Genomic DNA, 18,373 nt, shown 5'->3' on the forward strand with positions numbered 1-18,373 from the left:
GTTGAGAGGTGCTTACAAAGGAGCAGAGAAGGTTCAAAATCTATCTCCTGGAAAAAGGAGTGTAGGAGATGCAGGAAAGTGCAGGAGATTGCACACCACAACGGAGCTTAAGGACAGTAAATACTGTGAGCATATTTGATCCATTTGCCATCAAGGTACTTTGTGGTAATGGACTATCTACCTAATTCTATATATAGTGCTCAAAATTGAACGTGCAAGTTTGGTCATGCGTCCAAATTGTGCATGCAATTTAATTGCTTAACAAGCACATTAGCTCTGATTGGGTGCTTAGGATCAATTGGCGCCAATTGGCAATAATTGGAATTTACATGTGCATCTTTATAGTCGCTATTGTATAAAGACATGCGCATACATTTTTTCGTGCAGATCTGAAAAGGGGGTGTGGCTATGGGAGAGACATGGGTGAGTCAGGTGCATTTCTAGGATTTGCACAGAGTGTTTTCGAATTCGTGGGGTCCATATCTAATTTAGAGTACGAGGATTTATACCAGGGTTCCAGCTGGTGTAAATTCTTGTGCTCAGAACTGAGCAAGGGATTCCAACACTAAGCAGTATTCTTTAAATAACACTTTTTTTTTTTTGGTGTCCAATTTGGGCGTCCTTTACAGAATTGAGTCATAAATGCCTTATTGTTTTCATAGCTCTACTCTTATATGTTCTGTGCATCTGGGAAGGGCTCATTAATTGGGCATTTTTATTCTTAACGTTAACATTAACAATAAATATGTATTCCGTCATATGCCTCTTGGTTCAATGCGAATTACAATCACCAAGAATCTGGTCATTTCTAGGAAGTACAACGGACTAATCAAAATAATAAAATAAACTACAATTTAGCAAAAGCATGCTAATCATTGTGGTTTAAAACAAACTTTCTGAATAAGTAGGTTTTAATTTGCTTACAAAACTAACCATAATTTATCCCAGAAAGCAATGAAGCTTAAACATCCTTTTCCAGACGAGTCACTTGATACAAAAAGAGTATCAAGTAACCCAGTTCCCTTACCTTCCCGCCCGAAACCTCCGTTCACAGGACAAATCCCTCCTCTCAGTACCCTTCTCCACCACCGCCAACTCCAGGCTCTGCTCATTCTGCCTCGCCTCACCCTATGCTTGGAACAACCTTCCCGAGCCCTTACGCCAAGCCCCCTCCTTGCCCATCTTCAAGTCTTTGCTTAAAGCCCACCTCTTCAATGCTGCTTTCGGCACCTAACTCTTACCTTTCAGGAAATCCAGACTGCCCCAATTTGACTGCCCCTATCGGACTGACTGTTCACGTGTCCTTTAGATTGTAAGCCCTTTGAGCAGGGACTGTCCTTTTATGTTAAATTGTACAGCGCTGCGTAACCGTAGTTGCGCTTTAGAAATGTTAAGTAGTAGTAGTTCTCCTTATGTTCTTTAATGAAGGAAAAATAAAAAGAACTGATGTTCTAGTAAATCTGGATTTTTGCAAAAAAACTAAATGATCCAGCAAATAAGATGGAGCAAATCCATACAGTGTTTTATAAATAAAACAAAAAAAAATTAAACAATATCCTAACCTGTACAGGAAGCCAGTGAAGCTTTTTGTAGTACATGGAAACACTATCAAATATTTTTAATGAATAAATCAGACGTAATGAAATATTTTGGATAGTATGACGTTTCTTTAGTATTTGTTTTGAAGCACCTAAACAGATTATATTGCAATAGTCTAAAGAACTCAGGATTCAAGATTGCACTATAAAACGAAAATGATCTTGGTCAAAATATTTCCGTCCACATCATAAAAATGCTGCTAAAATAATGGCAGATCGTGTATGAGCACAAGACACAAGCAATCAGGTCCCTTGAAAAAGCCGGCGGCGAAACGGGTCCCCGTCGGGATTACTGCATGAAGTTAAGTGCTGGATGTTTGTGCTTGAAGATCTGATTTCTTTTTGACGCTTTAATTGCAAAAGAAAATGTTAAAAAAACGGAGGTTTTTGACCAGTGATTGAGCAGGGTGCCTTATTCAGTGCTTAAAACTGTCTGTACTGTGGCACTGAGCACGTTAGGCTTCTGAGGTCTTTTTTCCTCCTAGAAAAATATACCAAAAATATATATAGAAAATCTATAAAACCTTTAAACAGAAAATTCAAGTGCTAAGTCTGTGTATATGTTCATTGTATTTGTACCACAAGAGTATAAGATGTATTGTGCACAGTTTTAAGTTGGAGCTTTTTTTCTTTACACCTGTGCAACAGTATGAGGGGCATAATCGAACGAAAACGTCTATCTCCATGGGCGTTTATCTCCGAGAACGGGTCCGTGAAGGGGCGGACCGAACCGTATTTTCAAAAAAAAAATAGACGTCCATGTTTTATTCAACAATTTGTGAGCTGGGCGTTTTTGTTTTTCAGTGATAATGGAAAATGAAAGCGCCCAGCTCAAAAACGAATAAATCCAAGGCATTTGTTCGTGGGAGGGGCCAGGATTCGTAGTGCACTGTCCCCCCTAACATGCCAGGACACCAACCGAGCACCCTAGGGGGCACTTTTACAAAAACAAAAAAAAAGGTAAAAGAGCTCCCAGGTGCATAGCACCCTTCCCTTGTGTGTTGAGCCCCCCCAAATCCCCCTCAAAACCCACTGCCCACAAGTCTAAACCATTACTATAGCCCTAAGGGGTGAAGGGGGGCACCTACATGTGGGTACAGTGGGTTTGGGGGGGTTGGATGACTAAGCATTAAGCAGCACAATTGTAACAGGTAGGGGGAGATGGGCCTGGGTCCACCTGCCTGACGTCCACTGCACCCCCTAACAACTGCTCCAGGGACCTGCATACTGCTGCCTGGGAGGAGGGTATGACATTTGAGGGTGAAAATAAAAAGTTGTGAAACATCATTTTTTTGTGGTGGGAGGGGGTTAGTGACCACTGGGGGAGTCAGGGGAGGTCATCCCCGATTCCCTCTGGTGGTAATCTGGTCATTTAGGGCACTTTTTGGGGCCTTATTCGTGAAAAAACAGGGTCCAGGAAAAGTGCCCTAAATTCTAGCTACAAACGCATACTTTTTTTCCATTATCGGCGAAAGGCGCCCATCTCTGTTCGGGTGATAACCACGCCCCAGTTCCGCCTTCACCACGCCTCCGACATGCCCCCGTCAACTTTGTCCGCATCCGTGACGGAGTGCAGTTGAAAACGTCCAAAATCGGCTTTCCATTATACTGATTTATTCGTTTTTGTGAGATAAACGTCCATCTCCCGATTTAGGTCGGAACTTGGGCGTTTTTCTCGTTCGATTATAAGCAGGTTTGTGTATGAAGTAGCTTTTGGCGCTGCCCAGGTCCTGCCCAAAATATGCCCCTTTGAAATTTGGATGAACTGTGCAGAAAAACATCTAAAATCGGAGTGTCAAAAACCACAAGTTGGATGGTTTTGAAAGGAAAATGTACATTTACCACCTTATGATGTTTTTTGGATTTTTTTTTTGTTTGTTTTGAAAATGAGCCCCATTGTCTCACATATACTAATGGGCAAGGACAAATGGATGTAAAATATATACATAAAATATTTCAGTTGCAAACTTCAATTTATACATTTTATTGGTCTGAGGATGTATGAAAAACTTTATAGTGAGAGAAAAAAACTCAACGTACCCCAGTAACTTGACTGTCTGCAAGAGTGAATGAAGTCCTGAATGTGTAAAGGTGACCATATCTTGGAAACAAGATGGAGAAAGCAGTGAACTGTTTCCCGACCTGTTTGAGGAGATTTACCTTCATACAGCACTAGTTGCGAAACGTGAATTCATGTCGGTATATATCTCCGAGATGAATATTTAATCTAAGCGTTTTGAAATGAAAGAAGAAGAAATACGAAGTGAATATTCAGCATTGAGTTAAGTGCTCTTTCTGATTCAATTTGATTCGATTTTGAACTAATTTTATGAAATATAAGAAAAATATAAGAGAAAATTATTAAAAATTGAAATGGATCAAATGAGGAATACCTACCCATCATGAAAGTGCCTGGCTCACGTTATTAGCCTGTATGATGGTGATAGGAAGTCTGAAGGATCCTAAATAAGTGGAATTATATCCTCTTATATAAGTGTGGTTGAATTATATTGAAGTATATGGAGAGCTGGGTTTTATATTTTGTGCATATTAATAGGACATGAATTTGTTAATTTTCTTAATTAATTTAACTTTAAAGGATTGTGATGTCATAACAGTGCTTTTGTCTGGATACTGCAACAACCTCATTAGTCAGATTGTAATTTTTGAACAGTCAGGACCCCATATTCAGCATCTCCTGTCTGGCTGAACATGTTTGACTATTGACCCTCAGTTTTCAAATCAGGTTGTAAAACAGAAAAGTCAGTCTCATTGAAGCCTCAAACTGCCAGTTGAGTATTGAACGAATTAAAGATTTATCGATCGATGAGGATGCTATCTTGACCTCTCATGAATTATATTCTTCCAGATTAACTACATTTGAATTGATCTCTTTAACAGGCTCTGGAGGCATGTAAAGATGCTGGCTTGGTGAAGTCCATTGGCGTTTCCAATTTCAATCGTAGACAACTGGAAATGATCCTCAACAAACCAGGCCTCAAGTACAAACCAGTCTGTAACCAGGTAAAATCTGCACCACCAGGCATAGTTTAAAAGAACCAAAAACAAGTTCAGCAGTCTAGCTGACAAGATGCAATTCTGCATTTATTTAACTTTGAGGCAATAAATAGATTAACTGGACCCAAAGTGATTTTACAGTAGCAGATATCCACAATAATAGAAAATATAATAATAAAATTTCACTCTTCCATAAAACAAGGCATAAAATAATTACAACCTTCACCCCATAACCTCCCTACCCAACAACCCTTCCAGACAACAGTGTTCCTGCAAGGATTCAACTACTAACTAACAGCTCATCCAAAATCTGAGGTCTGGCTACGCCTGACCACCAAAGTTCCTTGGTGGTGCATATCCAGCATGTAAAAACTGTCAACCAGATCAGATTCAGTCAAACAATCCAGGATAACCACATTGTTTTTCTTCTGTCCTGCTTATATTGAGCGACCATCTACCCCAACAAGATATTTTCTAGACAAGATAAGTGACTTAGCCTGTATGACACTATTACTAGTTCCTCTCTATCTCTTTATATGCCTGTTTAATAGTCAATTTCTCAAAGCCTTGCTAAACAGAATATAATCTGCACAACTACTAATCATATATGGAAGCCCCTGTGTTTATAGAGTACTCAATGTTTCTACAATCATGACACAACAATGAGCTGAAAGAACAACCTAATATTCGTATATCTGCCTTTCAATATCAGGATCAATATTGTTCACTTCTAATGAACGGAAAAAACAATATTGACGACGTTTTTATGATATGGGCTAAAAGTATAGATGAACTTCATTTATTTGTTGACTGGTTGAACTCATGTCATCCAAGTGTAAAATTCACTAACTCATTTTCAAACAGAGTAATACAGGGTTTTTTTTAAGTTAAAAGCCTTGCATTGGATTTATATTAAGGGGGTCTTTTACTAAAGCTTAGCTCGAGTTATCTGCAGCAAGACTCATTTTATTCCTAGGGGCCCTGCTGCAGATAACTCGAGCTAAGCTTTAGTAAAGACCCCCTAAGTGAGGAGCCCTGTTGGACTTTTAGTAAGTGAGGAGCTCTAGAGCCACAGTGCATTTCCTATATAATAATTCTCACCTCCAACATTCTCTGCGTCTTGCTGCCTGTTTCCGTGGCTTCTTCAGAGTTGGTCTGCTAGGTTCCGTAGCCCAGGCTGACGTCACATAGAACGCCAGAGCCAGAGGAGGAGGGGCGAAGGGGGCAGGGCACAGGAGCGGAGGCAGAGCTTGAAAAAGAAACAGAAGCGTTGAGGGGCAGAGTAGCTGAGAGCGTCACGACCAATGGCAGGGAAAGAAAGGTCGGAGTCCTCCTTGGACGTCAGCAGTGGGGGCAGAGCCATGGAGAGCGTGCTGCTGTGCCGAGTTGGCGCACGGGTGCACTCGCGCGTTCCTGTGCTGGGCGCGGGGGAGGGGGACCTCAGGAGTCAGAGCGGCGCTGCAGAGAAGAAAAGCAGGCGACGGCCACGGCTGCCCCTCCGGGCTCCATGGGAGGGTGTGTGGGCAGCCGCCACGACTCCTCTGGAGGGAGGGAGGGACCCTGAAACTCGGAGGGAGGGAGGTACCCTGAAAGTCGGAGGGAAGGAGGGACCCTGAAAGTCGGAGGGAGGGAGGGAACGACACTGAAAGTCGGAGGGAGGGAGGGAGGGAACGACCCTGGAACTGGGAGGGAGGGAGGTGGGGGACGACCCTGAAACTGGGAGGGGGAGGGGGAAGGAAGGGAGGGGGAGGGAGGGGGCCCCTGGCACAAACTCTCATTCTCACATAAACACTCTCTCTCTCTCACAGACACACTCGCACCCAGTCTCACTCTCTCTCTGTCACACACACACACTCGCACTTTCACTCTCTCTCTCTCTCTCTCTCTCTCTCACACAGTCACTCTCACACACACTCTCTCAAACATACAGACTTCGAGGAAAACCGTGCTAGCACCCGTTTCATTTGTGTCAGAAACGGGCCTTTTTTACTAGTTTTATATAATTTAACAAAAATGATTTAAAAAGTATCAAGAAACATTTAAAATAATTAGAATCATTGAGAAATAATCAGAAGAATTAAGCCCTCCTTGCTCCCACCCCTGCTGAAACACCTGTCTCCCTCCTTGCCCTTGATGTAGCCCCTCTCTCCCTTTTTGTCCTTCCCCCATGATGCAGTCCATCCCTCCCTTTTTGTCCACCCCTGCTTGATGCAGCACCGCTCAACCTTTGCCCTCCTCCTCCTCCTCCCGCAGTGTAGTACTGTTGCAGGAATGGATGCATGAATTTGTGATGCTTCAGGAGTCAGACAGCACACACCAGTATGAGAGAAAAATCTTCTTTATTTGCCAGCAAACAAAGCAGGACATCAGTTCTAGCTCTCTTCTCTCTCTCTCAGCTCTCTGGATGTTATGGCTTTTGTCTGTCCTCTTCAGCTCTCTTCTCTTCTGTCTGTTCCTTCTGTCCTTCTCTTTCTTCTGAGCTCCTTCTGACGTAAACTGCTTCTTCTCCTACTTAAATACTGTTCTATCTAGCCTAGCCTAGCCTAGCCTAGCCCCCTTACTCTCCAATTGGTTAAGGAATAGATTGATTACCTTGCCTCAACCAATCATTACCTTAAAAATATCAGTTACATAGGTTTGATATTTCTCAAACTGACCTGTGACCTGGGGCCCCTTACACCAGACATTTGGTCTCCAGAACTCTTACATGTTATTATGATTGATTTCTCATATTCCTAGTACTAACTGCTAACTAAACTCTGGCATTCATTAAAGAGGTCAAAAGTCAGTCTTACTTAATAGCATACATATCAGGTTATCACTTTCAAGACCATTTCTACATTTTACCTATAATTAATCAAGGAGAAGAGAGCTGACTAGTCCTGACCTCTTCACCTATCAGCTTATACATTGAACCAGCCAGAACTATGGCTAAGTCAAACCACATGTTGGCCTCTTCACTACAGTCTTTGCTTAGAAAATACAGCAGAGAGTAACATTAGATTTAAAAAGGTATTCTACATTTAACTACACAGAATCAGTATTTCTTATAAGACATATTCTAAATATCAAAAACTTGTAAATACTAATCTATTGCCTCTCTCTCTCTAAATAGTATTTTCTTCTAAGCATTTTAAACTACAATATATCTGGCTCATGCCAGAGCTTACAAAGGCTACTCAGCATGCCTAATAATATACAGCTGTTGAGCTAGCTTTCATCATTCACCAGGGTGAAAGAAATTCCTGTCTCTGACCTTTCTAACCCAGCCCGGCAAACGTAAATAACCTAAACCAGATGACATTCCTTCACTTTAGTTGCCAGGTAAAAAGCTAGAATTCAAACTTCAAGCTTTTAATATCATTTCTTATATATATAATTATGCCATGGCTGCCTCATTCCCCCCTTTGAGACTAAAATCAGCTTATGCAGAGATAAGTCTCACTACTCAGACTCTGGAGATTATAGTGATCCTAACTAGGAATAGACTTATGAACCACCATTACCCTACTTGTTAAGGTTCGACGGCATACTGCCGAAGCACATGAGGCCAGGAAACAAAACAACAACCCTGCTAAAACTAAGACTATTAGGGAAATGAACAAGGGACGTATCCAGGAGGTCAATGACCACCACCAGGAGGTAAGGTCTAATCCTCCTCGGTAATCCTCCACATTAAGGCTGGCCAACTGTAGGACTTTATCCATGGCATGCCTAACCACATGCGTCCTATTTATGACAATAGTACAGCACTCTGAAGAATTTAACACTGTGCAGAGGCCACCCTGGGCTGCAAAGAGGTAGTCAAGACCCATACGGTTATACCGAGAAACTATACTTAATTCATTAATTTGATCCTGCAATGCATTGACTACCACGTTCAGCTCATGAACTAAAACATGGAGTAGGGATTGAAGTCTCCGGGTAGCCATACCTAGTTCAGTAATACCCGCTACCGGGCCTCCAATTGGAATCCAGGCCGTGGCAGAAAGGGCTACAAGTCTCTTTTTAGTCAGAGGATAAGTAGAATTGATATACTGGAGGGCTAATTCAATCGCCTCATCCTCTGTGGCAACGGAGGAGGGTAAGGACAAAGCCTCTCGCTTAGAGCGGTGCGGGGATAGTGGCTTAAGAGGAATAACTTTAGGAAAATAATTCAAGGTTACCAATACACAAAAATCATATGTGGAGGGAAGAATCATGTGGAGGACATTATCACAGAGCCAGTAATGACCAAGAAGAGGGTGAGGAAAGTTCCCAATAAATGTTGGCTCAGGCTGGACAGGGTACTTAGGGTGCCCATAATGCGAGCCCCTATCCCAGGGGGAACGAAGACGAAATGGAGATTTTGCACACCATAGGCGCCAATCCCCAATTGTGACAGGCTGCTCATTTGTTAGTAACTCTTCATACCCCGGGGACTTATGAAAGTAGAAAATAAGCTTGGACACTATAGTCTTCTCAGTGGTACGCTTAGGAGCCAGATAATCACCTGGGTCATAATCTACAGGTATGGTAGCAGGGCACATAGGAGTACCTGGAGAAACTACCCACACAGATTCTCCTTTTTCTGGGAGAACATTAGTATAGTTACAGGGAATGGGAAGAACAGTTGAGATGCTTCTTGTTAAACAAAACACTCCAGAGGCTGGATAGGGAGACGTAAAAACTGGCCTTAGAGAAGAGTCAGAGGGGGAAGTAGCATTATAAAAGGACCACCAAGTATAATCCTGGCTCCAAGGGCCTGAACTCGAAAAGTAGGGAGGTATAAGAGCTGGGAGCTGCACAGGGACAGGTACAGCTGGGACATCTGTAGTATAAGGAGAAAATCGGGAACACACAATACAAGGGGAAGTAATCTTTGCCTGGCTAATTAGTTCCTGGACAGAGTGTAACCAAAGGTTGGAGCGAGTTGGGGTATTAGGAACAAGGAGGCAAGGAGTAGAAAACAACAAAAGCATCCAAACTACTAACATTTTCTCTCTTCCTAATCTAAAACAAATACAGCAAACTAATTAAGCAATAATATTTCAACAGTCTGTGCTAATCACAGATTACACTCATATAGTGTTCTCAGTCTTTGAGTTCTTATACCAGTTGGGATAGACCCTCAACTGACAAGGATCAAGCTTTCAAATTCCAGGAAAGCCAGAATCTGGACAGAAAGAGTCTCAGTATGAAGCCGAAGTTCAGCCGCTCCTGCAGTATGCAGTTGACCCTTCTTTTCAGCTAGTAGATTCTTTGGTTCGGGTCAGGCGCAACTTCAATGGCTCCGCTGGATCACTTTCTGCTCTCCACTGTCTAGGCTCCGTCTGATCCGTGCTGGGCTCAGTCTGGTCAGCAGACTTAATTCGAGACCAATGGACCCATGGAGTAATCCCTGCGACCTTCACAGCTGCAGGGGTAGAAAGCAAAACAGTAAAAGGTCCTTTCCACCGGGGCCCCAGAGGCTGAAGCTTCCAATCTTTCACCCAAACTCTATCCCCTGGCAGGAAGGAATGTACCTGAGCCTGGAAGGGGACAGGGTTTATTTCTCTCACATAAGACTGAAGCTCAGAAATTATCTTACCCAGGAGGGCTACCTGCTCCTGCACCTGGGCAGACCCTAAAATCCCTATATCTCCCTTAATTCCCTGCAAAATGGCTGGGGGCTTCCCATACACAATTTCAAAGGGAGAGAGGGCTGTTCCTTTAGTTGGGGTGCATCGGAGGCGGAAGAGGGCTAGTGGCAATGCCTGTGGCCATTTCAATTGGGTTTCCTGACAAATCTTTGCTAGGCTATTTTTCAAGGTTCTGTTTGCTCGCTCAACCTGCCCTGAACTCTGGGGACGATAGGCACAATGCAATTTCCAGGTAATGCGCAATGCGCGGGACAGGGCCTGAAGTGTAGCTTCAACAAAGGCGGGACCATTATCTGAACCTATGGCAAGGGGCATACCTGGGGCATACCTGGGGATGACATCCCTAAGGAGGGCTCGAGCTACTTCTGTGGCTTTCTCAGTGACTGTAGGATATGCTTCCACCCACCCAGAAAAGGTACAGACCATGACCAAGAGGTATCGGAGCCTACCGCTCCTGGGCATTTCTGTGAAGTCTATAACTAAAGACTCAAAGGGTGTTAGTCCTCTAGACTGAACTCCTGGTGGAATACGGGGTCCCTGACGAGCATTATTCTGGGCACAGAGAGTACATCGGGCAGAGGCAGTGGCAACCAGACTATCCAATCCTTCCAGCACCACTACTCGACTGAGTAGACGGGCTAGTGCTGTTTTCCCTAAGTGTGATAGGTCATGAGCTTGAGACACTACAGGCCAAGCTAGGTGGCATGGCACCAGAACTCTGGTATCAGGGAGATGTAACCAGCCATCAGGTCTCCTTACTGCACCTTCCTCTTGAGCCCATTTCTCTTCCATTTGGGTATACATAGGCGTCCATTCTTGCAATCGAATTTGGAACAGGGGAGTCACAGTACTTGCTAGGGGTCCTCGAGCAGCTTCCTTGGCCACCCGATCAGCATGGCGGTTCCCTCGGGCCACTGGAGTATCTACCCTTTGGTGTCCCCTGCAATGAATGACAGCTACCTTCTTAGGGGCCCACACAGCCTCTAGCAGCTGAAGTATTTCAGGTCCATACTTAACAGGTTGGCCTGCAGCATTTATGAGTCCCTTTTCCTTATACAAAGCTCCATGAGCATGTAGAGTTGTAAAAGCATACTTGGAATCAGTATAAATGTTGGTTACCAGTCCTGCTGCTAACTCCAGAGCTCGTATGAGGGCCACAAGTTCTGCTTTCTGGGCTGAAGTTCCTTGGGGCAGGGCCCTTGCTTCTATCACCTTGTCCTCTGTCACCACAGCATAGCCTGCCAGTCGCTTGGAGTTCTCCACATAACTGCTTCCATCTGTGAAATAAATTACATCTGGGTCCCTCCAAGGAACATCTTTAAGATCTGGTCGACTGGAGTACACTTCATCCATAGTTTGGATACAGTCATGATCTGGTGGTCCCTCGGATGCTGGCAAAAGAGTAGCAGGATTGAATGTAGCCACTGTTTCCAGGTGTATCCGTGGATTCTCACACAAGCTGGCTTGGTACTTAACCATACGGTTATTTGTAAACCAGTGATTGCCCTTATACTCCATGAGGGTAAGAACTGCGTGGGGGACTTTAACAACCAGTTCTTGCCCCAAGGTCAACTTATCAGCTTCCTGGACCAGTAAGGCTGTTGCTGCAATGGCCCTCATGCAGGCTGGCCATCCTTTAGCCACTCCATCCAGCTGTTTAGACAGGTATGCAACAGGCCTCTGCCAGGATCCCATCATCTGGGTCAGCACACCCAGAGCAACCCCCTGTCGCTCATGGACATACAGTGAGAAAGGTTTCTCCACATCAGGAAGGCCTAACGCAGGGGCTTGGAGTAGGGCTTTCTTTATGGCAATGAAGGATTGTTGAGCAGTAGGTCCCCATTCAAATGGTTCCTTTTCACCCCCCTTTGTGGCTTGGTAAAGGGGTTTCGCCATCAATGCAAAATTTGGAATCCAAATTCTGCAAAATCCGGCTGCTCCCAGAAATTCCCTAACTTCTCTTCTGGACTTGGGTTGGGGAATTGCAGCTACCGCTTGCTTCCTACTAGCATCCAGTCTCCGACTTCCCTGGGAAATACAAAAGCCCAGATACTTCACTTCTGACTGACAAAGTTGGGCCTTTGAGCGTGAGACCTTATAGCCTGCATCCAAGAGTAGCTCCAGCAATTCTCTAGTAGCCTCAAAACACTCTTCCTGGGTCACTGCTGCAATCAGGAGGTCATCTACATACTGGAGTAAAACTCGCCTGGAAGACTCAGATTTAAAAGTCTTAAGATCTTGTCCTAGGGCAGTCCCAAAAATGGTGGGGGAATTCTTGAACCCCTGTGGCAGACGGGTCCATGTATACTGAAGCTTCCTTCCTGTTACTGGGTTTTCCCATTGAAAGGCAAAAAGCAATTGACTGGCTGGGGCCACCCGAATACAAAAGAAGGCATCTTTTAGGTCTAGTGTCGTGAAATGGGTAGCTCCAGAAGGTATCAATCCTAACAGGACATATGGATTAGGCACTACAGGGTGTAATGAGATAGTGGATTTGTTGACCACTCGTAAGTCTTGGACTGGCCGGTAGTCCTCAGTCCCTGGCTTCTGAACTGGCAATAGTGGCGTATTCCATGGAGACTGGCAAGGACGAATAATTCCATGGGATAACAGACGATTCAAATGTGCTTGAATCCCTTCCAGAGCCTTTCTGGGAATTGGGTATTGGCGAAGATGGATTGGCCGGGCATTTGGAAGTAAGTCTACATGGACAGGAGGAATATTTCGGGCCAACCCTGGGGGATTATCTTCTGCCCATACCCCTCTGACCTGAAAGCTATCTGCCAGGGGTAGGTCAACTTGGCCCTGCGACTGATGCAGCCGCCATTCTTCTTCAAGAGGGCAGCAGAAACTCAATATACCCTTAGGGCTGGATATCGGGGGCCGAAAGGAGACTGAAGTCTGGCCATCAGAATCAAAGGAAATTTGGGCCCTAAGCTTGGACAGCAGGTCTCGACCTAACAAAGGGATTGGACAGTCTGGCATATACAGGAATTCATGAGTGACTATGTGTGAGCCTAATTGGCATCTACGGGTTGTCAGGAAAGGCCTCCGGTTCTGCACCCCCGTGGCACCCACCACTCGGACAGTTTTTCCAGACACAGGCGCTAATCGCTCCGTCACAACAGAATGTTCAGCTCCTGTATCAATCATGAATGGAATTGAGCGGCTCCCTATAGTTAACTTGACCATAGGTTCCTGGGAGCCCAGTTTGTAGGAACCCGGTCTGTCCTATTCGTCCCATTCTGCCATCTCGGCTATCCCGATGATGTCAGATTCAGGAGGCTCATATCTTCCCTCTCGAACTCGGCCTCGGCTTCCTCGATCTCCTGGTCCCCTTCTCAGTCCCTGGCACCTCTGGGGGCATTCATCTTTCCAGTGCCCTCTTTCCTTACAGTAGGCACACTGGTCCCTCTCCAATCTTGGTCTGGGATTCTCCCCCCTTGGCCGGGATTGATTGAAGGAATCTCGGGGCCTGGCTGGTGGTCCGGGATCCCACTTTGGCTTCCCATTAGCTAGAGGTCGACCTCGGTTAAGGGTGGAATTAGTAATGGCTGCCGCTAAAAGGTCGGCCTTCTTCTGCATCTTCCGGTCAGCCTCTCGGCGCACCTCCTGATCTCTATTAATGAAAACCTTGGTTGCGATCTCAATTAGCTGGGTGGTATTCATCCCTGCGAATCCCTCCTGACGCTGCAACTTCTTCCGGATATCTGGCATACTCTGGGCCACCAATGCACTATTCACCATTCTCTGGTTTTCTTGGGCTTCAGGGTCAAATGGGGTGTATGTTCTGTAGGCTTCAATTAGTCGCTCTAGAAAGGCCCCAGGGGATTCAGTTGCCCCTTGGAGAATTTCAGAGACCTTTGCCAGATTAATGGGCCTCTTTATGCCTTTCCTCATACCTTCCAGTAAGTCCCGGCAATAGCCAGACAACAGTTCATAGTGCTGCCCATCATTTGGATCCCAATCTGGAGCTGCGCGAGGAAACCGAGCTCTAACCCACCCCTCTAGGTCCGGTGTCCTCTCGGGAGCACGTGCTCGCGTGATGGCCTCAGCATTTTGCAAAATCTTCCGCCTCTCCTCAGTTGTGAAGAGGGTCAGGAGAAGTTGTTGACAATCAGTCCAGGTTGGGTTATGGGTGGCCATAATGCTAGCCACTAGGTCCACCACTGCCTGAGGCTTTTCAGTATAAGAGGGGTAATGCGTCTTCCAATTCAGGAGATCGGTGGTTGTGAAGGGTACATACTGATAGGCCTGTGCCTGTATAACCTGACCCTGATTATTAGGATCCGGTCGAGTGGTAGTTACCTGGCGGAGGGGCAGAACTCTCGAGGAGGTGGGAATGGAACCTGAGGTAGAGCTAGGAGCTACCCTCCTATCATGCTCAAAGGTGATTGCAGCAGGTCTAACCCATTCAGTGGAGGTGTGTTGAACCCCTGAGGGATGGGGAGGGGTACTCATAGACTGAGAGGTGGTCACAGGTGAGTCAGTCCATTGAAAGGGATGCCGGGCCCCTGATGAGTGGGTAGGGGTATTAGAAGGAGAGGCTGGGCTGTCGGGAGTTGAGGAGTCAGGGAGTGGAACCCAAAGCGGGTCTTCAGAGGTTAACAGGAGAGGATGTGGCACAGAAGAGTAGAGACTGGGTGAAAAGTCCAACCTAGGATGTGGCAGGTTTTGCACAGGAGGGGAAGAACTATCCGGAGAAGCCTGTGCTGGAGAAGCTTGGGCTGGACGGCGTGGATCTCTGGGGGTAGCACGGAACCCCAACAATGGGCCATAAGGTGGTGGCTCAAGGTCTGAGGGGTCATCAGAGAGTATGGGTTTCTCAGACAGGGTAGGGGCGGAAGCCACCGATTGGGTGGTAGGCTTCCTAGGGCTCTTTCCCTCTTCTAGTTTAGATTTTCTAATCTTTCTTTGAACACGGCCTAACATGAATTTTACTGGGGATCCCATATAAGTTTTCAACCACGAGGGAGGGTCAGTCACAAGGCTGTCCCAGGAATCTATATAAGGGAGTTGTTCAGAATATTCTGGTTCTCCTACAACTATGCTGTAGACCTTCCGGATTACTTCAATATCTAAGCTGCCACTAGGGGGCCACCCCACTCCCATAGATGGCCACTCAACTTCACACAAGGTTCTTAAAGTACTTGAGCTTAAAGTCTGTCCATAGTCATTAATTAAAAATCCTTTTTTGAAGTTCTTAAGCATACAATCTAGGGGAGTATCAATTTGTCTAGATGATGTCCCACCCATAATGCTTACAGTTACAACACACAAAAAGGGAGGGAATTTTTTTGAAAGTGCAGTAAGGGGTCTGCACTCTCGAGACACTAGGTAGACAGACAGCAATCGCTTCCTTCCGTTGCTGACCAATTGAACTCGCGTTAATTGGAAATGCAGCTATAAGAAGTCCGCACTCAGTTAATCATTCACGCATCACACATTCCATACAGAAAATCCCACCCAACAATTTCAGATTTCTCAAATACAGATAAGCTCAAGCGTTTTCGCTTCTAGTCCCCGCGACTAGAAGGTACTAGGGCCTTCGCTGAGAGTTGATCAGGCTCTCCTTCCTCAATTTGTTTGAGGGGCTGATTTACAATTTTCTAGCTAGAATTACAATACAGAATACAGAATACATACCCGGCGAATGTTCTCCAGTCAGTTGGGTGCTGGGATTAATGCAGGATTCATCCCACCGCTGCCACCAAGAATTGTTGCAGGAATGGATGCATGAATTTGTGATGCTTCAGGAGTCAGACAGCACACACCAGTATGAGAGAAAAATCTTCTTTATTTGCCAGCAAACAAAGCAGGACATCAGTTCTAGCTCTCTTCTCTCTCTCTCAGCTCTCTGGATGTTATGGCTTTTGTCTGTCCTCTTCAGCTCTCTTCTCTTCTGTCTGTTCCTTCTGTCCTTCTCTTTCTTCTGAGCTCCTTCTGACGTAAACTGCTTCTTCTCCTACTTAAATACTGTTCTATCTAGCCTAGCCTAGCCTAGCCTAGCCCCCTTACTCTCCAATTGGTTAAGGAATAGATTGATTACCTTGCCTCAACCAATCATTACCTTAAAAATATCAGTTACATAGGTTTGATATTTCTCAAACTGACCTGTGACCTGGGGCCCCTTACACCAGACATTTGGTCTCCAGAACTCTTACATGTTATTATGATTGATTTCTCATATTCCTAGTACTAACTGCTAACTAAACTCTGGCATTCATTAAAGAGGTCAAAAGTCAGTCTTACTTAATAGCATACATATCAGGTTATCACTTTCAAGACCATTTCTACATTTTACCTATAATTAATCAAGGAGAAGAGAGCTGACTAGTCCTGACCTCTTCACCTATCAGCTTATACATTGAACCAGCCAGAACTATGGCTAAGTCAAACCACATGTTGGCCTCTTCACTACAGTCTTTGCTTAGAAAATACAGCAGAGAGTAACATTAGATTTAAAAAGGTATTCTACATTTAACTACACAGAATCAGTATTTCTTATAAGACATATTCTAAATATCAAAAACTTGTAAATACTAATCTATTGCCTCTCTCTCTCTAAATAGTATTTTCTTCTAAGCATTTTAAACTACAATATATCTGGCTCATGCCAGAGCTTACAAAGGCTACTCAGCATGCCTAATAATATACAGCTGTTGAGCTAGCTTTCATCATTCACCAGGGTGAAAGAAATTCCTGTCTCTGACCTTTCTAACCCAGCCCGGCAAACGTAAATAACCTAAACCAGATGACATTCCTTCACTTTAGTTGCCAGGTAAAAAGCTAGAATTCAAACTTCAAGCTTTTAATATCATTTCTTATATATATAATTATGCCATGGCTGCCTCAGTACCTTTCTTTCCGTGCCGTAATTGATCTTTCCGTGCACTGTCGGCGGTGGTGGGCTCTTCAGCCAATCCGGGGGCCTTTTTTTAACCATGTCCTGCCCTTGAGGAAACAGGAAGTTGCTTCAGAGCGGTGGGATGCGGCTAAAGAGGGGACCCCAGATTGGTTGGAGTAGCCTGCTATTGGTGCCAGCAGTGTATGGCAGGATTGATCGCAGCAGGGAAGGAGAGGTGCTGGATTGCCGGGGTGGGGGGTACTGTACTCAAGGGGGCGGTGGGGAGAGATGCCCGACCCACAGAAGGGAAAGGAAGGGAAGGATAGGATGTCAATGTGCGAGATTGAGCCCCTTAAGCGCATGAGCTGGAGAAGGGGCTTGAATACATGTGACTTGGCATGTCTGCATTTAGAAAAGCCTGGAGAAGAGGCCAAGACCTTGAAATACAGGCCCAGAACTGGATGGGAACTTTCAGTTTTTGAAGGTAATCTTATTATTGTGAATGTGGAACAAATAGTTGAAAAGCTGTTTCTTAGGTGGTATATTACACCCCAGTGAAACTAAAGATGGGTATTAGAGATTCTGATTCTTGCTGTAGTAACTGTAGAGAAAAGGGGGCATTTCTCGTGTTTGATGGCAATATTCTACAATTCAATTGTACACGTCATTGATGATAAGTTGAAACCTTCTGCTCAGTGTGCTGCGGCGGCTATGAAAGCAAATAGAATGTTAGGTATTATTAGGAAAGGAATGGAAAACAAAAATGAGGACATTATAATGCCTTTGTATCGCTCCATGGTGCGACCGCACCTCAAATATTGTGTTCAATTCTGGTCACCGCATCTCAAAAAAGATATAGTGGAATTAGAAGAGGTGCAGAGAAGGGTGACAAAAATGATAAAGGGGATGGAACGACTTTCCTATGAGGAAAGGCTAAAGCGGCTGGGGCACTTCAGATTGGAGAAAAGACGGCTGAGGGGAGATATGATAGAGGTCTATAAATAATGAGTGGAGTGGAAAGGGTAGACGTGAAGCGTCTGTTTACGCTTTCCAAAAATACTAAGACTAGGGGGCATTCAATGAAGCTACAAAGTAGTAAATTTAAAACGAATCAGAGAAAATCTTTCTTCACTCAACATGTAAGTAAACTCTGGAATTTTTTGCCAGCGAATGTGGTAAAGGTGGTTAGCTTAGTGAGGTTTAAAAAAGGTTTGGACGGCTTCCTAAAGGAAAAGTCCATAGACCATTATTAAATGGACTTGGGGAAAATTCACTATTTCTGGGATAAG

General features: G+C 44.8%; 1 protein-coding gene across 1 annotated transcript in view; it reads left to right on the forward strand.

The window, feature by feature from the left end:
- LOC115477383 (prostaglandin F synthase 1-like) overlaps positions 1-18,373 on the forward strand; it is an 87,510-nt gene that overhangs the window by 31,054 nt on the left and 38,083 nt on the right. The window contains exon 6 of the mRNA XM_030214224.1: positions 4,500-4,622. Coding sequence (XP_030070084.1) covers positions 4,500-4,622 — 123 coding nt within the window. The remainder of the gene's footprint in view (positions 1-4,499; positions 4,623-18,373) is intronic.

The sequence above is a fragment of the Microcaecilia unicolor genome, chromosome 9 (genome assembly GCF_901765095.1).
Source record: "Microcaecilia unicolor chromosome 9, aMicUni1.1, whole genome shotgun sequence".
NCBI classification, from domain to species: domain Eukaryota; kingdom Metazoa; phylum Chordata; class Amphibia; order Gymnophiona; family Siphonopidae; genus Microcaecilia; species Microcaecilia unicolor.